Source organism: Danaus plexippus, chromosome 7, assembly GCF_018135715.1.
Source record: "Danaus plexippus chromosome 7, MEX_DaPlex, whole genome shotgun sequence".
Lineage (NCBI taxonomy): Eukaryota > Metazoa > Arthropoda > Insecta > Lepidoptera > Nymphalidae > Danaus > Danaus plexippus.
In genome coordinates this window covers 6,527,412-6,552,089 of record NC_083541.1, presented here as the reverse complement: position 1 = coordinate 6,552,089, position 24,678 = coordinate 6,527,412, and the positions used below count along the sequence as shown (strand labels likewise).

The 24,678-nt window shown below is 27.8% G+C and overlaps 1 protein-coding gene across 1 annotated transcript; it reads left to right on the top strand.

Moving 5' to 3' along the window:
* The first annotated feature begins 1,511 nt into the window (after positions 1 to 1,511).
* Positions 1,512 to 15,468, top strand: LOC116770830 (connectin-like). The gene is made up of 3 exons (XM_032662455.2): positions 1,512 to 1,583; positions 11,722 to 12,786; positions 14,359 to 15,468. Exons 2-3 carry the CDS (start codon positions 11,745 to 11,747, stop codon positions 14,835 to 14,837), a joined length of 1,521 nt encoding a protein of 506 aa, XP_032518346.2. The 5' UTR covers positions 1,512 to 1,583; positions 11,722 to 11,744; the 3' UTR covers positions 14,838 to 15,468.
* Positions 15,469 to 24,678: the final 9,210 nt, after the last annotated feature.

Below are 24,678 nucleotides of genomic sequence, written 5' to 3'. Positions count from 1 at the left end.
TATATGTTTTAAAACGTCATATTCACTTGTCTGTTAAATTGAAAGTAATATAAAATGAATAAAAAAATTATGTTTATATACAAAATTTTCCAGAGGAATTTCCTTTCTGGGTAGTAAGATAATTTTTGTATTCGTACCAAGTACGGTAAGCTAGTTAGGAATACAAAAATAAAGTTCGATTTATCATAATATCAACAGTTGGCTAAACCAGCCTACGTGACTGAATATCTGTGTGTCGAGCGTTCAGGAATATTACTTACACGTGTCCATATTAAGATCCTTTAGGCTTACTGACTTAAATTTAATGTACTTCGTCTCTCTTTGTTAACGTAACTCGATTGTTATTATTAAGTAAACAATTTCTACAATTGATATAATTTTTTACAAACTGAAACAATTTGTTTAGTCCAATGGGTTTTGTAAAGAAACACAATGATGTTTATATCGAATCAATTAACAAGGTTATTACGGACGGGCTCACCGAATAAGTTTGATCTAAAACTCATTTAATATAACAATTTCCCGATAGAGTTACAGATCGCACTTGCTGGAAATTTATCTGACGGTTTTGAATCTCATTTAAACTTTGATTGTGATAACTTTTACTGCGAACAGCCACTGTATTTTATTTTAATGTTTTGATTAGTTTCTCCGTTGTTAGCCTCAGATGAATAAATACGATATCATAAGGCATTGGATTCAATCAAAACTTTCATTTTTTTATAATAGACGTTCCATGTTTACAAAATTTATATTTTTAATGAATTATTTCATTATTCCTATAAAAATACTCGAAACCTTATCTGTACTGAATATTATTACGCTTAATATAATTTTGTTCCGTGCTTTAACTGTAATGCACTTGTTTAAGCTGAGAATAAGGAGATCCCGGATTGTATTGCAAATGTGCAAGAAATTCGCTTTCTTATCTGAGAAACCAAATCCTACTGTGAATTGTTGTTTAGAGGCGGCTTCTGTATCAGATTAGCCTTATACTGTTCTGGGATATACGTTCTTATTTATATGCTATGAATATATTTATTTGTATGAGATAAATTAATTTGTGTAATGTATACAAATTACATAAGTTTGACGGTAGTCTTGAGCTTACTCGAATGAATTATGTGTCCTAAATAACGTAGATATGTCGTTGTACAAGTATGTAATAAATATAAGAATATGTTACGTATTGTGCTTGAGTGCGACACGACGAAACAATTCACTTATATTCATACAGTACTGGTATAATAAGGTTAATGTTATAAGGATGCTATGATAATTGTATACGAAGAGATACAATATCTAGACGTGTTATCTGACTACTTAGGAATAATAATTGAAATGTTTACGCAAAATATAGAAGAGTATGTAAGATAATAGAATTAAAAATTTAAATAAATAAAATTAACGAAATATATTTATTTGAAACAAACAGTCTACGTCGCTTCTAGTCGCATGCTATTACTCGCTCGTTTACGGTTCGAAGCTCAAAAGCTTCAGTTGTGTTGTTACCGTCGTGGGGATTTGACGTTCCCCTCTCGCTGGTTGATTTACGTGGTATCAAAAGTGTTGTGATTATTTCGGTATGGTAAACCTTTATTTTATTATTCTGTGATATAAAATAACATTAAATTTACATTGAAATTTTATTTAATGTCTGTCTTATTAAATAAATATGTGGTAACATATAACTTTTTGTATTATATAATATTGAAATGCAAAATATTTCGTATGCTGAGTATGAAACAAATTTTTATATAAAATAATATATAAAGTTTAGTTTATTATAATATCACTCTTTAAGTTTCATCGTAAAATTTTAAGCGGTAAATGTTTAAGTAATAATGGCGTTTATATTTGATAACTTTAGTTTTGATGATAAAAAAACGCCCAAAACGAATAACTGCCGCAGTTTTTACGAGTTAAGTAAGTTTTTCATTACTTCATTTTAATAGATGTTCTGAATTGAATGGTTATAAATAATTTACAATGATAATTATATATTTACTTTATAATATTTGAGTTGAAAAAGAACTTTTGAAAATAAAAGCTAAAATCTGACGTCACAGATTTAAGAAGAAATATGAATATTAAGAGAAAATTAGCCTTTTGAACTCGATCCGTATTTAAAACTTTGCAACATATCTAAAAAAAATGTTTTGAGATTATAGTAATATTATAAAAATCAAAATACTCAATGACACCTTCAGAATGAAAAGCCGTTGCTGTATAATTACGTGATTAATTGTAGCTTCGGTACAATTATCTTTCTGTGTAATTAAAATTCCATCGTCGTATTCCCTTAAATAATTCAACCTGAAAATGAGGCGTGAGTCAATAAAATATTCAAGCGGCGATTCTGAACACAGAAGGGGATTTTTTTTTTCAAACTTTTCTCTTGAGTTCCGTGCGGAAAATAAAATAAAATACCATTGGTGTTATCAGTTGTATTGTTAATTAAGATTTTCATATTGTTATTATAATTATTTTATTACTAAGACACATACATTTTGGACTTACGATAAACAAAAAATTTTTTATTTGATATGAAATAGAATTGTTATATGAATTAAAAAAAATAAAATTCAACTATTACAATACAGAAAATAGATATAACTTGTTAAACAATTCGAGAGAAAATTATTTGATTCTCATCTCCGATTACTGACATTGGGCCATAATTTTTTAGATTACTACAAAGCAGAAATCGTATTGAAAACTAGATTTATAGCCATGGATCCGCATGTTAGAATTTCCACTTTTAATATAATTTTACAGTATTCTCTTCTTAATATAGTTTTTAAACTATTATTTCAAATATTTACAACATAATATAATTATAGCTAATCTTTATCGTAAAATAAGCAATCAATTAATAAGCAAACATGGAATCAAATCAATATTATTTGATACATTGCACACTTCGTTATTTGTATTCTTACTCTAATTCCCGATATTTTCCGCTTTATACGTCTTCACAGAGTGTGGCAATTAGATGTTAAACACAAAATGACATTAAATATATTCATAACATTATTATCATTATCATAATAATATGGTTAACATTATATTCGAAACGAACACGTGTAGAATAGTTGTGAAATACCTATGGTATGGAATTTATCAGACAAAAATAAATGGCGCGCTCGCTGCTTAGACCAATAATGTAGGTTTAACTCTGAACCCAGTCTTCCAGTAGGTACACGTTTATTCTTGATATAAATTCATGTATGGCTACATTACTGACGTAAATATATAAATCTTGTTTGTGTATTATGAATGGTTTTATCTGAAAGTAAATTACACTAGGATTTAAGAATTATTCTAATACAAATATAGGTGAAATAAATAAAAAAAAATTAACTTATCTATTACATTTGAAAAATGAAAATATAGTTATTGTATATATAATATCTATATTTTCATATATAAGTAAACAAATTTTTTTTGTGTTATATTTTGAAACAATCGCTATACTTTGTATTTTAGTTTTATATCAAATTCATTTTCTGAATTCAGTTTTCTAAGGAACAAGCGGGACTTACGGAGCGCTGAAAGAACGAGAAATTCACAAAATCGATTTATTTATTCTCGTTGTAGAACATTCATTGTTTGTTGAAAGTTGTAAATTGCCTTTCTTCCAAATGTGATTTATCGAATACTATTAAGAGATTTACAAACATTTTGCATCTCAATGCTAAATTTTCCGTAGCTGTTAATTGTTGTTGGAAGAAAGCAGAATAGATTTCTATATAATATAGGAATTATAACGATTTTGTTTTTTCAAAATGGTCCGCCATTCACATTTAAAACTCTATAGTGCGCCACACATTAGTTTTTATGGTTATTTCTCCATTATACAGAAAAATAGAGGTTTTTTTGAAATCGATGTTCCGTTACACCGGATTATAAACGAGGTACAATTTTTTTATTCGCTCTTTTAAACTATATTTTTATCATCACGCCTTTTTTTTATTTTTAAAAATAGAAAAAAAATAAAATTTATCTGAATAAAAATATATAAAAACTGTTTGCAGAGTTATTGAAACATTAAATGAAATATTTAATTTGAGATTGCATATACATAATATATATAAAATATTGAAACTATGTTTGACTATAATAAATTGTTATGATATTAATAAACTAAATATGAATTATAGGAATTCACGTTTCATTTTAGTTCGAAACTTATTATAACATCTTACTTCTGTTAAATCAATCGTTCCCTAGAAGCGGTTTTTTTTTCTTAATTTGGTGAAACAGACGTGTTCTTATGGAACGAAATTTCTAAATTATATCTTTAAAATATATAACATACAGATATCTACAATAGGAATAAAAAAAGCATCTACGTAGCATAAGGTACCCCACACGGTAAAATTTGTTGATGGATTAGATTTCTAAGTGTTTTAACTAATAAATTATATCTATATAAAGTTTATTAAAGTCTTGGTGGACTGGAGGTTAAAGGCCCGCCTCTCATACGTGAGGGCGTGGGTTCTAAACCTTGTTAGTACCAATGTGATCTTTTCCGAGTCATATGTACTTTCTAAGAGTATTTAGACACCACTGACAGATTGTGAGGAAACCTGGACTTATAATTTCAAATTATAAGTTTGAAATCCCCAATCCGTCTTGAGCAAGCTTGTTGATTAATTCTCTAACCTTCTCTTTGTGAGAAGAGTCCTTTGCTCTCGATGATGATGATGATGATGAAAGTTTACTAGGAGATTACATATAATTTCTTTAAGAAATATATGTAACCCCTAGTTTACGATGTCAACGGTAAAAAATTGTATTATTTTAATACATTTCTCTACCTAAACAATCTCTTTAAAATACAGAATTTTGAAAAATCCCATATGTAATATTCTCAGCAAATCACTCGATCTTTACTTTTGCGTTCAGATTAATAAAAGGTCTACTCTATCCGCTAACGAAGGTCTTCGAAGATAAAGAAGAGAACGATAAAATTATTGTTTACTATTTTTATATCACAAATGTGAAATCGACAAGACTTTGCAGTCAGTCCCTTTGACTTTTCATAAATTTTTTTAGTTGTTTTGCTTCATACGCTTTTTTTTTATGCTAAAATTGTCAAAGGCGAGTTTATAAATTGCAAAATATTTTTATATTATTGATACATTTTATTCAACTTTTTTCTTTAGATATATTAAAGTTAATTATTAATATTATTTTCGATTTTTACAATAAAAAAAAACACGTTATCCAATGATATTTTTATGACATCATTAAAATTAAAGTTAACATAAAAATATTGATACAAGTATTTTGATATAACTTGTATTAATTTCGTTGACCGAATGTTTTAAAATGTAATCAACATTATACTAACGCGATGCTTTTCCGGGTTTATGACCCCATAGTATTTTTTATTCGTCCCTAAAAGCTGTATGTATAATGAGGCGTATGCATTGAACCCTCTTTTTAGGAAGCAGTTTTAATTAATTAATTATTACCAGCTCTAATTAAAAGTAACGGTTAGTTTGAGATAATGTTGACCTGTTACTTCAAAGGCAGACGTCATAAAATAGATACCTTGAAATAGCTAGACTATTTCAAGCGATTTTTTTTAATATGAATGAAACAGCTAATAAAATTGGTTGGAATATTAAATTATTTAGTTAAAATTAGAAAAACTTTAGTGTAATTTATATGACATATTTTTTGTTTTAGCAATAAAATCTCCGGCCATCAGTGAAACTGTTAAATGGAGATCGAATAATTTCGCGAGTATTCATTTAAATGAAACTAATATTTAATAAAGAAACCGTGATCACGGTTACTGCAAGGTTAGTAACCGAAACGTCGGTAGTAGTTAGTTTTTAAAATTATAAAATACGAAAAATATTACTTTCATTTGTTAAATGGAGATTGTTTGTAATAAATTATTATAGATACAAAATATGACATTGACAAACTTTGTGTATATTTATATGAATAAACAAAAATAAACATAAATAAATGTGTGATTGGTACAAACAAATAAAATATTATACTAAGCTTAATTTAGGTCATAAGAAGACTGTAAATGCAAAACATAAAATTGAAAATAGGATCAAAATTTCGTTAAAATCTCATCGGGGATTTAAATATTACTATGTTTATTACTATGTCAGAATATTTACTAAAATATAGTTAATCGTTCTCCCAATCAACACGACGTGCGGTAGTTAACATTACTTACAAAGGTTTTTAATGTTTCAAAGAAATGTGTGTATTTATTGTGTGTTAATTCATTCCTGGACGGCTCTATGTAAAACACTGTGACCCAGATATCTAAGTATAATTAAAACTACATTTAGCACACTTTCAACTCAAATAAATATGTTGACGGTTTAAATGGATATTGTAATAATGATTTTGTTACATCTCATTCGAATCTGAATATGATGCCTTGGGTGCTTGATTGGTTTTTTGTATGTGAAGAAAATATTTGTATAATCCTATAGAAAAACAAAAAGTTGTGTTCAAATTGAATGATTTTAGAGATTTAAATCCATGATAGTTGTTTTAGGAGCAATGTTATAATAGAAGTAGGAAAATAATTACACAATTAAATTAAGTTAATACTATGTACATATATATCGTGTACATATTACATAAATTATGTAATATGTACACTATATATATGTACATAGTATAATACAATGTATTATAGCAAACATAATTTGTTACTGTAATCATTTGCTAACCAATTCACGTGATACAACTTGGTACCAAGTGATTCCGTTGCGTTTAATTTTGTCGGACAGTCAGGAACAGTTTGATTTGAAAAAGAAATTTGTTCTGATTCTATGTTAGTACGACTACAATATTGACACTGGCGTTGAAATTAAAACCATTATCCTTCAATTTATTTCATGGAATAAATGTTGAATACTCAGTCCATTTCGTTAGTAGCTAGATAATAGTAACGTAATTAGGTATTTAATTTTTAGTATAATCGAGTTAGAGGTGCAGACATTAAACGATTTATTCGTGATCATCAAATCGATTCATCAATTATAATCACAACCGAAGCACTCGATACAGCACTAATGATGCGATTGTACGAACGTTTTTACACAGCAATTAACTCCCGAAACTCGTTTGTGGTTTATTTAATCACGTGCCGTTTTAAGTTTTTTTTTTTTCACAATTAACTTCTGACCAAAGAGATTTCACGCTAACTATTCTTTGAAGGTATAAAGTTGATTTTTTTTATCGATTTTGTCTGTTTGGCTCAATTTTTCTTTATTATTTATTAACGTGTGAAATTGCTCTATTGGAAAAAAAAAACTTTGTAATTAGATATTCTTGCCAATAATTGTGAGAAGCTTTCGTTGCAAGCCATCGTGACTATGATTATAATGGAAGGAAAAAATTCTTATAATTGTTTAAAATTACACTGTAGATACTGTTGTTACGAACTTTATAATTAATGATTAATTGTCCATAAGTAGCTGAACTAATCTTATTGGTATTTATTTTATGAAAGTTAAATGGTGCATTCGTATAATCTGACATACTTGTATGAGTTGAATGTGTTTTCACGAAAGTTGTTTCATACATGAATCGATAAGCAGAAGAGTTTGATTACATCATAGCAGGTAACAGCGTTGCCAGGCTTTACGAAGTTACTTGCTACAGTCTTTCAAACCATGTTAGATTAATTACGACGTGATTTATGTAATTTTGTCATAACAAAGTAATCAAAATATATTTATATATATATGTATGTATGTATGTATAATGTTAGAGATAATATATATATATATATATATATATATATATGTGTTAGAGATAGTAACTGGCAGTAGTGCTTTCCTGCCTGCACCGGGTGTGCTTACTGATTGTTTGAAAGAAATTCACCATGTTGGACTCTGACGCCGAACACGTAATTTACATCGCTCTCATTCTGCGACATATATATTGTATTCCTTCTTATAGTAACAAGAAATAAAATTATAAAGAAAAAAAATATAACACAGCCTTAAGTTTCACGTAACTTGTTCGCTGGTCAGGTGAGAGAGCGATTACCCTATAAATAATTCATAACTAGAACACAGTACACATTACATTCGTAGCACTGCAACTTTTGGTAATTTCGGCTAAGTGGCTTCAATGGGCGTTAATACAGACTGCAAATACTACAAATAGTAATCGGCTATAAATGAAAAATTATAAAATTATAATTTAAATTAAATTAAAGGTAAATTTGTTTTAAATTTATTATAAAATTGTCATTACAATAAATTTAATTTTAACCGAATATATTTATATATTAACTAATGATAAGTCATATTGCAGGACGATAATTTATGAACGATTAGACTATCAGAAATTGCGTGTGAACAGGCTTTTAAGGGGGTCATTAGATTATAATCAATTTTCTTGTAAAAATGCCACATTCTGGTTACCATTGGATAAAAATATTTATATTTACATCTGGAATTTTAATTACAACCAATAATTATAACTTGCATGCTTTTAACACGAACGTTTTATTAGTATTTTTGGACACGGAATTCATATAACTAAATAAATAATATAGTTTTTATATTAGTTACAGATTAAAACAGGTAGAGCTTTCGAAAGGTCATTTAAATATGATTGTATTTTCAAAAAATCGTAAGCTATAAAAACTATCACAACACGGTAACTGTATCAGATCATGAGTTACGAAAGCGTTGACATATGGTGTTCTACTTGCTGGCTTTTTAATATAAAGCGTGCTTGTTTCGACGTTGCGATACGATTTTGTATTACCAATATAAACCCGTTAACAAGTTAAATTGTATATCATTACTAACAAATTAGCATCATGGATAGCAATGTATCTCTAATAGGAGTGAATGGATAATTAGTTTTTAATATACAATTTTATACGGAAAAATACTTTGAGGTAGCCTTCTGTGCAATATGTTTTTACAGGCATAAAATTAGTATCAGCGCCTCAAAACATCTACTACGGTCTAGCCATATTTAGTAAGGGTGGCACTAATATAATTATTACTACTGTGATTTTATATTGTTAACATTGCTGTTATCTTTATATTTGTTATCTATATCGACATTTTTATTCATAATTTCGTCGTGATAATAAGAATACGTGAATGTAATTTATATACAAAATAAAAAAAAAAAATAATAATTTCAGTTCAGCTGTGTTCGGATTTACTCTTTAAAGAAAAGTTTTCAGTTGGTTAGTTTACTTGATAAGAATATATACTGTATGATTTTTGTTTAAAGAAATTAAATTTAATTGTTTATTGTTGTTAATAAGTTAGTAATCGTTCGTTATAAAAGCTCCTAATCGAGCATTGGTGCATCCGACACGTTGACTTGAAAAAGAATTCTGAAATTAATGTCTTTGTTTTGAATACAATAGCGGTGCTTTTTTGACTCTCTTTGATTCTTTAGGTTCTGAGTTTATGTAACGATACTTTCAGTTGTTAGTGATGATCATTTGAAATGTATTCGGTCCTAGCTGATTTAAATTCGATGTAAAAGTAAACAAATTTCAATTTGTTATATTTACGATCAAATAATACTGTTTGAGACCCCTTTTTAGCTTTTCTTTACAAAAATTTTTTTTCAACCATTTTAAAATGATATCGGAAAGATTTATTTATATACTGAACCATGAACAATTAAGAAGATAGGTCTAAATGAATGCGACTCGGTGTATCACAAAAGTTGTTTCAGAGCTGGGTCATATAAAAATTGCGAGTTGTTTTGAATTGTTCTATTTAAATTCTTTACTTCCCACACAACAATATTGAGTCACAAATGTAAAAATCCTTTAAAAAATTACTCTTCGAAACCGCAAACATTATTTTGGATATCAAGAATATAGAGAGAGAAAACATTTAAATTTTCCAAGGATGTTTTCTAATTGTCTTAAATAATAAAACACTACCCGTAGTAATTTAAAACCTTGTTTTGTTAACTAGCGAGTTTAACTTAGTTACATTTATCTCCAAATTAGACGTCAGCAATATAGTTTCGCGACACCTACGAAGTGGGTCACGATGGACTTAAAAAGCTGCATAGAGCGCCCACAAAACACACTAAATACAATTAAGACTTAATAAATTACATTTGAAACTACCGGACTTTGTTATAACGTTTTAATGACCTCTACAGTCTGTAGTGCACTAAAACGTAGGAATTAGGGCTGGCATTTGTATTTTTTCGAAATATTAATTATATACATTTTTTAAAGTATTAATTCATTGTATCATAAAATATTTATTGTTTGTTAAAATTTTATTTTTATATCTATAGTTTCATAATAAATATGTATGTTTGAAATATAAAAGATTTTTTTTGTTTCTCGCTGGCAGCCCTAACGCACTGTAAGTAACAGAACGGAGTGATATATACGCCCTCTGATAATTGAGGTTGTAAATGTAGTTGGTTTCATAAATTATTAAAATTATGAGTTTATTTCATTTTCGTGGCTGAGCCGAAAAAAACTTTATTTATTGGCTTCCAAGGATTAATTCACAATGAGCGTAGATAAGTTGTAGTGTTACCGTAAAAATATACAAATTTCTATAATGTTCGTGTTGTTTTATGATCAATATAGTGAAAGTTAGTATGGAGATTACAAAGTGAAATAGAGGAACAAAAGGTTATATTAATTGCGTCATGAGAGCCACTGCTTGTCTTTATGAAGTAATTACTTTTAATTAGGCATATTGTAGAATGCAGGCGAGACAAAAGGATTAGACAACTTGTCGGATAACGTCTTAATTCTGTTACAATTAATTCCAATCTACTCTGTTATAATTCTATAACTTTAATAACTCTATTAATCCCTATTACACTGTTTTAGAGTTTATTTTATATTGGTATCAGTGTGTCAGAGAATTAGAGAACATACTCGTTTCCAGAATAAATTAAAGTATTTATAGAATGTTGGAGAAATATATAAGACTATGAATATAAGATCTGCGTGAAATATAATATTAGTTTCGTAACAAATAAAAACATGTTGAGACTTCTAAACTTGTTGAGTATTGTTTCGAAGTAAGTTGAAGTGAACAGTCAATAATACTTATGAGTGTATTTTTGCAATTGAAATAGTTAATATAGGATTTTCCATAGTTTATTATTTTTCGGGAAAATTTTAATAGAAAATGTTTTTGTGGAAAAACAACTTAAAATACATTAGTTTTTGTATAGAAATGTCTTTGTTGCCTTTATGATTGCTTGTCCGTACATTAATGCAGTGAGTGAATTAACAACAAAGTTGTATGAAAAATCATATTTCTCTCGTGAATATTATATTGAAATTCAAATTTAATAAGCGGATTATTATTTTTAAAATTTCATACCGAACCCGTCGTTCGGGCGGAAGATAAAAACAATATGAGCTACGGAACATGAATTATTAATGCGACGTATCAATGTTTTATGAAATCAACAATTTGTGGTTTCGAGAAATGTTGTGTTGTTTTTTGTTTAGAAATTAGAGTTCCCCAGAGAATTCTTGAAAACCGTGTTTGTGGACACGCATAACAAAAGCTGTGTAGTAGTATTTTTTTCAACAAACAACAAATTTTTTCTTTATTTTTTATAAGAAATTGTGAAAGAATATAAATTTTATTTGACATGAAAGAGATAGCTATAAACACAATTATTGCCATGTAATAAAACAGAGATGTCGAGGCGCTTGAATGCTTAATATTCTTTCCTTTGTTTCAGATTCGATGTGAAAAGCAATAAATATGGACTTTAAATACCTAATCCTGATGATTGCTTTCGCAACGGTTGAGATAAACCTGACGGAGAGTCGTCAAAATGATAAACGAAGATGGAAATCAGAAAAAACTCTCTACTCTCATTACGTGAACATTTGTGATATACAAGATCGAGTGTCCAAAGTACATTGTTACTGCGAGAGCATTAAAATTAAAACTGCCACTAAAGCCGACTGCTGGGTTTTTAATGGCGGCATTGCCGAAGATGACCCATTTTGGTCCAACTTTTACTCGCAACCTAAAATAGAAAGGCTTACATTTAATGTACGGGCAGATGGAGGACTCACCTATATACCAGCGAAAGTTATTGTACGACTCGATAGACTATACTATCTTAATATTCAATATGCAAATATTTTCAGTATACCGTCATTTGCGTTTACCAATTCTTCAACATTGAGAGAAATATCGTTACCAAAGAACAAAATTGCCAAACTCGAGAAAATGTCTTTTGCCCATTTAATAATGCTTGCTAACGTTAGCCTGACCGAGAATCAAATATCTGAATTGCATAGAGATGTATTTTATGTGCTGCCGAATTTACAAAGGCTTCATCTATCCAAGAACACATTAAGTGTCCTTCATGACGGATGCTTTAAGCATTTGAATAATTTAATCAAATTGGATTTGAACAGCAATCTGTTGACAGTTGTGATAAGGGAGAATTTCTTAGGGTTATCCAATTTGATTACACTAGACGTGAGATATAATAAATTAATGATGATAGGTGATTTGGCGTTTGCAGAACTTTGGAGCCTTCAAGAACTTTATTTAGATGGAAACGAAATAGAATTTATATCAGAAAGAGGTTTTGGCGGATTGACTCAGCTGAAAAAACTTTCTTTAGCTGATAATAAGTTAGCTGTTTTGGACGACGGAGTATTCGATGACGTAAAAAAGTTGAATGTTCTGGATTTAAGAAACAACAACTTGGAAACATTGAAACAAGAAACTCTACGAAGTCTTGTAGAAAATATGAAAACAAATTACGCACTAATATCTCTCGATGGTAAGTCCTTGATCTCCTTTAGTATTTTTCATTTAAGTTTTGATCTTCAACATAAAACTAAACAGTAATGTTACTTTTACTGGGAGAAATATTAATTCAGAGGGGTTCATAATTTTATTAAAGTGATTAATTGCTCTTGAAGAAATTTAAAACATTATTTTCCACAAACCTCGGCTGGGTTTCATGTAATAACACAATAAAAAACATGATACTCTTTTGAATTCTTGGACAATAATTCGATATTAATAACATTAAATACATAATACATATAAATATAAATATAAAACTTATCAATTACGAATTTGCCCTTATAATGTTTATTATATTATATTATGTCCTAACATATGTATATGCCTCTAAAGCTTGCGTATGAAGCCATTAAAATAAGAAAATTATATAATCCGTGCCTTATTAGCATGTAGTGTTCTCTGAATTTAGTACTGAATACTTACGACTGAGCTAATGTGAGACTTCAGAATGAGTTAATTATAAAGCCTAAGGCGTAATGTTAAAATATTTTAGAAGGTTGTTTTCAATGTCATGATTGAAATTATTATTACTACGCCTATCTTTTTGTTTTTAAATAGAACATAGACCATGATATTTTATAAAACTTGAAAATGAAACCTGTTTTGTTCAAAATGAAAATATTTTCAAATGGAGCAGAGCAAGAAAACAAGAAAACGATTTATACTTCGAGTATAAAATGAATTTTCCATTTTTATCAGATTTTGCGTAATAGCTTTGATAGTGAAATATGTTACGTAAAAATCACCAGCTTATATCTATAAAAAAATACGAACAGGAAAATAACATTTTATTTACGATTTGCTAAACATCGTAAACTCCGAACACAGTGACTGAAGTTTCAAAGTAATTAATCTTTCGTGTTGTTAAATTCATCAGTCTGTTAATGTGCACGCAACTGAAATTTATGCCATACGTGAAGGGGTGCATAAGGGTCAAATTCAAATGATCTGCGTCATTTTGTTAGACTTTTGCACTGTTTACTTAATTTTACACGTTACGGTAAGGGTTGCTTAGAACTTAAATTTAATATTACAGTTACTGTGCTAACTGTAACTGAAACTCAATGAATCAAATGTTAATATATAGTGGTTTGTTCCACTGTGACATTTTAATGGGGGTATATTTCGTGGTCAGGCGATATTATATTTGCCGCAAAACTACTCGTTGCTGCACTTTCATTGTCGTATATGATTTAATAATGCCTATGCAGTGGTTTTAATTTATTTTTGTGGCTGTAGTCTGAAAATATTATTTTACATGAATATACCACCAACATAAATAGTAACTATGCAATGTATGACCACTTTAGCTAGTTTTTAATTAAATGGATGGCATTTAAATTGGAAGTGTTTTTTTTCTTCGGACTCAAGTTTGTAATGCTTTCAAAGTTATTTTGTTTATGCACACGACTTTGCACTGAAAATGATTACATAACCTCAACGCTATTTATTGATAAAATAAACGTATTCATTTTGATAAGATACAAAGTAAATGGTTTAAAATCAATATATATTTTAATGACATATATTTTAATTTTAACAGGTAATAAGTTCACATGTGATTGTCGACTGTCGTGGTTGTATCAGCTCCGGAACGAAACAAGAAGCAAGCGGGTACGAGCCTCTCTAATCAGACTGAATTGCCTAATGGACACTAAACTTAAAGCAAACTTAGGTAACATAAAGATCCAGAAATCTGAAACATCTCTCAGGGTAAACAGTGGCGCTTATAAAGTTGAAAAAACAGACGATGATGAGGACGATTTTGATGAAGATCAAGTTTATGAAGACGCTATGCAGGACCAGGAGAACGGTTTAGATTCACTTAAGATAGAATATCGCAGGAAGCTAATGGAAATTCCAGTTGACATGCTCCCTTGTGCTAGCAAACTTAGCTATGAGGCTTCCTACTCGCCGCCGACGCAAGACGAAGTCAAATATTATAAAACTTCAGGATGCGAAAAGCGCTCCCTCTCCATCTTTATTTTGATATTATTATGCACTCTAGTAAATGTAATGTAGCGTAAAAATAGATGGCTGTCTGAGTAGTTTTAACTTTGACATTATTTAAATATTTCGATTATATTTATAAGATCTGCCTTGATTAGAGTTTATAATTACTAATTAAAAGAAGGTAATTTTAAAATGCTTGAAATAGTAGATGAATTATAAATTTTTGTTTTATTCAAATTAAATAGCCACATGCTAATAGGTTTAGTTGACGTGAAAAATCTTTGTTTTATATTAAAAGCATTATTTAGTGTTAATGTTAAAATATTGGTAAGATTTTCTGCTGAAGACTTATTTGATTTGTTTATATAACATGTAATTTCTGATAAAAAAATATTTTTTCATGAATAAAATTTATAGCGGTGACGAAATAGAAGAATAATAAGAGTTTTTTAATTGAAATGATTATTAATATAAGATTATGTTGAAAATTTTTGTGTATGAAGATCACTTTTAGCCAGGTCTAGTCAATGCATTAAAAACCTAAAAATACCTTCATATCCTTAAAGATATCATAAGGTTAGCTAACCCATAAAGCAATGATCTAAAAATGTGTTAAATTACTATGAAAATCCTTTTGAATATACATATGGAATTTGTCTTAGTTGTAATTGTTTAATATAATATATACATATATATATATATATATGTTTTGTGACGCCATATATTTTTTTTTGTGTATCCTTTGAAAGTGATTTTCACGTATAACACATATGTTTCCTTTGCATTTATTATAATAGAGTTATTTCAGATTTATAATGTAAATACTTAACTACTATAACATTTGATCGAAGACTATATTAGTTTAGCTTTAATTATTTCATTGTTAATTCAATCTTAGTTATTTAGTTAATTATAAAATTCATATCAAAGATTACGTTTTAAGAATAGAATTATTAATCACTTTCAAAATATATCGCATTGTAAATAAGTCATAATACTACATCATTTATGTAATCTACTAAATGAAAATGTGTGAAAATAATAAATTGATACTTTTGCATTCTTTTGTTTTACTTTTATTTTACTGTCATTTATATGTCTAAGTTCAGATCAATGAATCAGATATCTGGAATTCTGTGTGAAATATATAAATTTTTTATTATGTTAGGTTATTACGAATTGTTTTATATTTAATTGTTAGAATTTTTTTAGATTTTTTATTAAATATGGGCGTAGAGTGAGCACATTGCTACGAAAATCAAATTCAATTTTGTGTTGATTTTACCAATACATGATAATAGCTGATTGTACATTTTTAATTAAAGAAAGCAATAAGATTATATTTTTATTTGGAGGTAACTTATTATCGGTAATGAAGGTGTAAGAGACGACAAGCTTTCAAAAATCTATTTTATTTTAATGTCCTCACGGTCGCAATTCATTTGCCACATAAAAATATTTTCTGACAGAATTCTGCGGTGGCGCCAGTAAATAAATCTGAAAGCAAAAACAAATCTGAAAAAAAGAAAATGTGTACACTCAACAAAAAGACTGGCTACATCAATTTATAGTTCACTAGCTACCATATTTACTCATATTTCTTGGTATACATACATAAAGCCTTTATAAAACTTGCAATTTATATAATCTATTCGATAGGAATCTTGCTACTATAGTTTAAAAACTGCTAATTTTAGCAAATAGGATAATTAATTGTCAATAAACAGTTAAATATATGACGGCATTCTTAATTCAAGTATTAGTTGCTAGTTACTTTTAATACACTCCTACAATACGGGTAACAAATAAAAGGTTATTAAACTTTAAGTCTAATATAGCGTGGACTATTGTGGTAATGGTCTCCCGCAATATAGGTATCAAAAGAGAGTTTTGCTGAGAATAAATAGAAAAAATGTGATTCCAAAAACAAGTAAGTGAAATAATTTGATGTGATAGATTTCAAATATAAAAAAAAATCATACTAATATTGAAATCTATTTTTACAATCATACAGTATAAATATTTATACAATATTAATATAATAATGAAATTTTTATCAAAGAAAAGATTAGTTTGGTAATAAAAATCGTAAGAATACAATATATAGCACCTAAGTAGAGATATACGCATGAAAGATGTTAAAGAAAAAAATAATAATAATCTGTTCACGTTACTGTTGTTTACAGTTTACGAAAAACCCCTTTAAAATTAATATAAAGAAAGTGTTTTTACAGAATTATATTTTAAAATCAATTGATTTTTTCTTTTTTGAGACTTATTTCATGTTGATCTTTTTTAAAATGTTTCGAAACTAATATCATTTAAAATAAAATTATTGAGTGCCTGGAATTTCACATTTTCATTAGTGAAAATGATCTCCTTCCATAATGCTTTTATTTGATCCACTCAGTGTGTGTGCGGAAAATAATTTTATTTGTTTTCAATTAACTATTTGAAATTCAAAACCCACATGTTATGTTGTATAAAAAAGCGTTGTAGATATTTCTTCATAATAATTGTATTTGCAAGCTAAATTAACTAGAAAAACTCTCCAATTCCACTCCCGGTACTGTATTATCAATTATGCCCATAATATTATACTCTTGAATCCAGTTGAAATCTGAAAAAGTGTTTCAAATTTATAGCATATATCTAATCTGAATTTTTATACTGCATACAATAAGTTAGATGCCAATGTTAGGCTTTCTTTGAAGTTTGGTTTATACCTAGTTTAGACTATTCTACTTTGTAAAGTAGATAATGAAATGAAGTACTAAACATAACATTTATAATAGTAATGTTTTACACATAGTTTGAGAGCTTGCAATAAATTACATATAAATATTTAAAGTAGTTGTATAAATCTATTATTTGTTTTATAATAAAAATTTTAAGGCACATCTTTATAATATCGTTCTAAAGGATTTGTTTGATCTTCATCCTATTTAACATACAGCGTCACAAAATAAAAGCATCGCTGATTACGTAAGGCATCCGCAGTCCGTAATTCGCTGTTTCCGTTCAGTTTCCCTGATTACATTATGATAACTGAATGCCATTGGGTCTCGTTATTGCATTTATCAGCTATTCTCATTAGAAAATTGCGTACACTATTTAACATTGTATGGGTTTCAACAACAGTAAGATATAACAAGTATTGGATGTGTATACATTTAAACATTTAGCTGTATTCATGAATATTAAGTTTTACGTGCTCAATATCTGAGCTTCTAATAATAATATTCAATACATGATTTGAATTAGAACCGATAATTTGGTACCAGATGACATTAATAATTTATAGTTATGAAATACATTTTCCTATAATCGACATCACATAAGATTAGGAAAAAATTCTAGGCATGATTTTTTTCTGAACATAATGAAAAGCAGTGTTTTATATTTTTAATAAATTTAAATACAATAACTCAAATCTTTACGACTTTCATAGCGTTTTCAGAATACAAATATTTTTTAAAATAACTTGTACTGAAAACAGGAGGTGTTGATTCTGTGCACAATTATTTCTTCGCTTATAATAACAGCTGGCTTGTTTATTTTGAAAGGTGCTTACTAAATTTGTTTACCGGACGATTTCGTTTTGAAATCTCTGAAATGTAAATTGGAGGTTGTCTTAACATAATTAATGGCTTTCTAACATTTACTTTCGCCTTGAGAATGTTGATCTAGTGTATTATAATAATTTCCTGTTAAAATTAATTTGTTTTTACGATAAAATATACATTATCTCTCCGAAATAATATAGATGGGTTTATTCGAATGGGTGTACATAAAAATCGCATGTCATAAAAATGGCATTTTTAATCCCGGAACAAAAAGAATGTATCAATCAAAAAAAATGTATTTCAATACATCGTCGGTAACAAGACTCACGTCCGCTAGATTTGATCCCTGCATCGGGTTCCTAAACTGGTTATTAGAGATAACAATGATGTATTACGGACCATTTGTATTAAGGAACATTGTGATCTTTTTCAATATAACGTACGCTAAAAATACACATTATTTATATTGACCAAATATATTAAAATCTTTATTTTTAGTACAGTAAGAAGTATCTTGTTTTAAAGTATTTAATTAAGTAATTTGTTATTATTTTTCCTTATTTATTTTTAACCCGAACTGGACTTAATGTTCTTTTGATAGCAAGAGATTGCTAAAATCTTAAGCAACTCCCCAATATTCTTAAGTGGTTACTATTAATGCTGTTGTACGTGGAATTAAGACTGAAGACTAAAAATAAAATAAGTGAATAAGAATATTTAAATATTTAGAAAATTCTTTTAGATTCAGGTTCAATATATATAATTAGAGTTCGATTCTTCTTTGTTAATTGTATACGAGTGCATGAATGACACTTTGTTAAGAGGTCTCTTGAGTTGTATAATGGTATCATAAGGATTTTTTGTAGCTGAAAGCTTGTAGTGTCTCATATTTTTTCTGCTCACTTAAAAAATATAAAATTTTAAGTATGGGAACTTTTGTATTCAGACTATAAGTAAGAATTTTTTTTGAGTAGCTCATGAAATTAAAAAAAGATAAAAATAGTACAATATTTGACCTCCTCTTACTACTGGTTTCGAACTTATAAGCATTCCTTAAGAGAGTTTGATTTTAATTGTGATATATATGATTATTATTCTGCAAAAAAATAAAATAATTGGTGAGTTGTTTCCGGGTTTAAAACTACATTTTGAGTTCAGATAATTAAACAGAAATTTATTTATATTAAAATTAATGGTTAGTAATTTTATACCGCATATAATTGAAGAAGAGAATAAGATTTAAGACAAACTTATCAAAAATATAAAAAAAAACTCGTTGAATATTCAAATATAACTCCAAATGGAAGATATATATTATTGATAAAATAAATAAAAAAAAATTAACATATTTCTTTTATTACATTATACCTTATATTTTCAAAACTTCTGCCTTTACCCAAAGAGGTCGAGATTTCATCAAAGTAAGTCGAGTGACAAGCGTTGGATAGAATGTTATCTCTACATAAAAAAACACTTCAGCTAACTGTTTCCATTAACTCTAAAAATGTCCGTCAAACAACACAAAGAAAAATCTTTAATTAATCCGCACTTAATTATAATTTTAAATCAGTTTAAACAAATACAATTTTCAGACATTTGTTCCCCTTTCACAGGCAGCAGATGTTGTATAATGTTTTCATAAAAATCCGGAAATTAAATCGGCCTGGTGTCCGCGAAAATCTTTTATGAATGTTTGTTTTATCTCTCAGTGCAAAGAAAAATATGTTTTAGATTTCACACAATTAAATATTTTTATTTTACAAATTACGTAAACTGTTATCTCACAAACCTGGAAAAAAATATTAAACTAGAGATTAATATTTTCAGCTAAAAAAAAATAACTGAATAACAAAATTAAACACAACACTGCATTTTAGGTTTTGGAATATAAAACATGATTTTTAAACTAAGAATTAAATTAGAACGATAAGCATTCAAATAACTTTTATGTTACTTATAATAAAAGGAATAATAAAATAAAATATTGAAAGGCATTTGAAGATGTAAGGTTATTTACAATTTTTTCTTGAAATTTGTTTCCTTACTCAATTTAAATTGACAGACTAGCTTTATGATTAAAATTTCGCAACCATTTTATGTACTTTCCACTCAAGGTACGTATCCCACATTTGCTCAGACTACACATTTTAACTTTTATAACAGTAATACAATCACTACTTCCTTGCAAGAACAACCTACTCTTTAATGCATAAAAGAATAAAAAGTTGATATTGTAGTATACTTTCAATTAATTCTAGAATTCCATGAAGTTTAAATAGCTCTATAATGTATAAAGCGATACTTAATGTTAAAATATCACACTTACTTAAGTTTTTAATACATTGCTAGCATTTCAATGATTTAAATAAGTATAAGGTAAAAAGCAATTTCGTTTGTACATCAACTGGGTCGTTACCCTTGTTGATGTCCCAAAAAATATTTATTCACTTTATTTGACTTAAAATGGAATTTGTTGACAGACGTTTGTTTTACAAAATTTTTAAATGCTTATAAATTATGAATAGTTTTATAGAAAAATTATATAAAAATTAAAATAATATTTCACATTATGATTTTCAATTGTATAACTTATTATTGTAAGCTTATATAAAATAAAGAAATGATAAAAGACTGTTCATTCTCATAAAGACTTATCGGATGTTTAAGCCTCTTGCCATAATCAGGTAAACATATATAAAAGAAACCTTTTACCGTTCAAATAGAAATAAGTAAAACAAATTCGTTCCGCTTACGACATAATATTTCCCCCGCTTCTGTTTCCTGTTGCAATAAGTAATACCCAACAAATACAGTACAAATGTTCATACGAGGTCTCTAAACGATTCTATAATGTTTGCAACGATGTGTTACGAATGAGGACTGGAAACGTGAATTTAAGGCCAAGCCATTCAGAAATATGATATTGTAATGATCATTTTGATTGAAACATCCTCAAATAAACAATTTAAATAATAAAATGTTAGTAAACTAAAAATGAATCGTACTGACATTATAGGTGTGAAAATTCTTTGATTTTTTAGGTGAAACATGCTTTCAGATTTTAATTAAAATACTGTTGATCTCCAATAGGAGAACTGTTTTAAAAGAATATCAAAAACATATGATCTATGGTATACACTTTCATTTCCTGTAGTTTGCAAGGGAAGAAATCATAACAGTCGTGTGTATGACATCATTTTACTGAGATAAAATGTATAATTAAGTCCATATTATAAATTTCATTTTAGACCAAAACATTAGAAAAAGCAGACAAAGTCGCAAACAAAAACTAGTATATTATATAACATGTTACGCCTAACTTTGCACAAACGACATTATTTATTTAAAAGAATACGTAATGAAATAAAGTAGTCTGCTCGTTTCTTTATTCTGTGAATAATACGTATCTAACATTGTATTAAAAATTGTTTTTTTTTTGTATTTTATAAATATATGAGAAAATATGAGAAGACTTAATAATCAATAAAACATAAGAGATACGAAATGAGATAGATTAAAAATAAAAATTATAAAATAAAACGTGGTAAAAGATGTAAAATAAAAATGACATTAACATAACAAGTTAGTAAATTTTGTTAAGTATATCGAGTAAGTATTATTAATAGGCCATATTTTTTTTGCTGGTAAGTATAAAATGTAATGAAAAAGAAATTATTTAAGATTTGTTCCAAAACCATTTGAATTATTTTATTTTTAATAATTTTTAACACAATTTTAATTTCAATTATAAACTTCGTTTTAAAAAGTAAAAAAAATAATTATAATTAATCAATAACAAAAATCAAATGGAACTCAACATCCCTCAGGCCATACAGATTTTTTTTAATATAGCATTTCCTCTACGACAATTTGTTAAAGAAAGCATGCCAATAAATAAAGCTTGGATTAAAAAGGGTGCTACGTCTTAACAATCACGACACAAAGAAACGCCTATTAGTCTCGCCAGATTACGAGGGAGCGACAGATGGCTTGAACATTAACGCTGTTGGTCAGGTATTAAGAGATCTGTGGCCTTCTGTATACTATTTGTCATATTTAACGCTAATTTTATACTCATACAAGTACTATAAATTAATATATCTATGTAAAATTTTAAAGTCGATATTTTTTTGGTACATATCAATGAACTTTTGACAAACACATGCTGTTCTGAAATAATTGACGTATTTTAACATTTTTTTTTTAACTTCAGGACCGATGGATGGTTAGATAAAAGGCTTTTATAAACAGCAACTTTTGTTATTAACCGTCATTTAATAATAGAGCTTTTTGATTATAAGACATATATAAAATAACTACTACAAAATATTATACAATCATGGGTGATTTCTGCAATGGGGAATAATTTTCAAGTAATCCTTCTAGTAGCAATTTTTGAATATAAGAATTAAAATTTAAATAATAAAATCAGTATCAATCAGTAAATTAAACTGCCTCTAAATTGGTCTGTTATATGTAATCTTATAAGTTTACACATGCCATACTTATGGCGGAATCAAATTAGGGTGAAGAGTTAGATTTTCATCCGTGATATGTGTTCTTATCTGAGATCGTTGCTAAACGTGTACAGTTTCAATTTGCTTAAGCTTCTTTGTAAGGTAAGTGGGGCCTAAGATTACTCGTATTAATTTGAAATCTTCGTTGACATTTGCGAATCCTTAGTTGAAATCTTATATATTTATATAATAAAATCATTTTACTTTACTAAATGTTTTTTTTTTCTATGTACATTTTTTTGTCTAGTTTTATGTTATGAATTTAAAATGAAATATTAATTGAAGCTTGTTGTCAAAACAACATAGTTTTATAAAAAACATTTTTATTTATTCTATTGGATTATTTGTTTTCGTAATTTTTTTAAACGAAAATAAAATTAATAGATAAATATTAGTTCATTCGTGAAATCTATTTTCATATTAGATATATATTCATATATCAATCGTAAATAATAAAAAAAGTAATATTTTTTACCTTTGCATACAAACAGATAAATTTAGAGTCAGAAATAGCTTTCTCTGTTTAGGTTCTAAGAAAATACTCTTTGATCGTCAAGAACAACTTGTTAATAAAATGATTGTCCTACTTATACTGGTCTCCATATATTTAATGTTTTGCTCAAAAACTTATTTTTATTATATCGAATATTATTTACTGAAATATATGGTATGGTAATTTATCGTGATACGTGTTATTAAATGGTCACATGTGAATTTCAGTTTTAATCATACTATATGAGCTATAATTTTTATAGTAGCGGTAAATACTTTAAAGTGCTTGTATCGGTGTAATTATTATGAACAAGCTTTACAGTGCATGCTACGATTTATCACGAAATAATTTTGTTGATAAAAATACATTTTGAATACGTCATATTCTTATCTATATTATGAATTTGTTAATTTTATTCGATGACTCACGGAACTGGTTTTCAGGGTTTCAAGATTCAGGTCTTTTTTTTTGGTAGTGAACAAGATTTTACCTATCTTGTTTAAAGATTTAAAACACGGTATGAAAAGTTAGATTTTCTTGATATTGTAAAGTATTATGGAAAGGTAAATGTTTGTGAATGTATATTCTATAAGCATAGTGTAGTCCATTACAGTCCCATTGTTGCTTCAACAATGGGTGCATGAGCCTCAAAAAGCAATACAGGTGAATGATTAAAATAAATTTGACATGGCATTGAGCTCAGAGCACAACAAAGAAATCTTATTAAAGATTGTACGAAGAAGCTCTTGTTAAATTTATTTATGACTTTATATATATATTAATTAAATCAACTATAACATATATAAGTTAGATTTTCAAAGAAATTTACTATGTCACTAAAAATTATGACGTCCTTAAACGAAAAAAAATATTTACACGTATAAATAATGTCGTCAATCTAATTGGATTTTATTAAATGTATGCGTATCCAAAATGTTCATGGATCACGAGTTTTGTGCATATTTAATGAATCGCTCGACTGAAATTCCAGCCTTTTCCCGAGGCGACGAATATTCTGATCGATGTTAATATCAATAGCTCTAATACCTTACTGTTATTAATTGCGTATAAAGCTGGTCAGGTTGTCGATTGGAGAGCTTTTTAATTGAGGTTTCCTCTCCAGATGATCACAAGTGCTATTATCATCAAAATTCTTGCACAAATTACAATAATATTCTTAATATTTACTGATTCCTAATGTTTAACTATGTTGAGGATGTTTAATTTTTTCATTATATTATACATTAGTACTTGAAATCAATCACAAAATTTAAATACCGTAAGAGCTTCCCAGCTCGAAACTTTGACATAAACGTAATAGCCTATTACTGAAT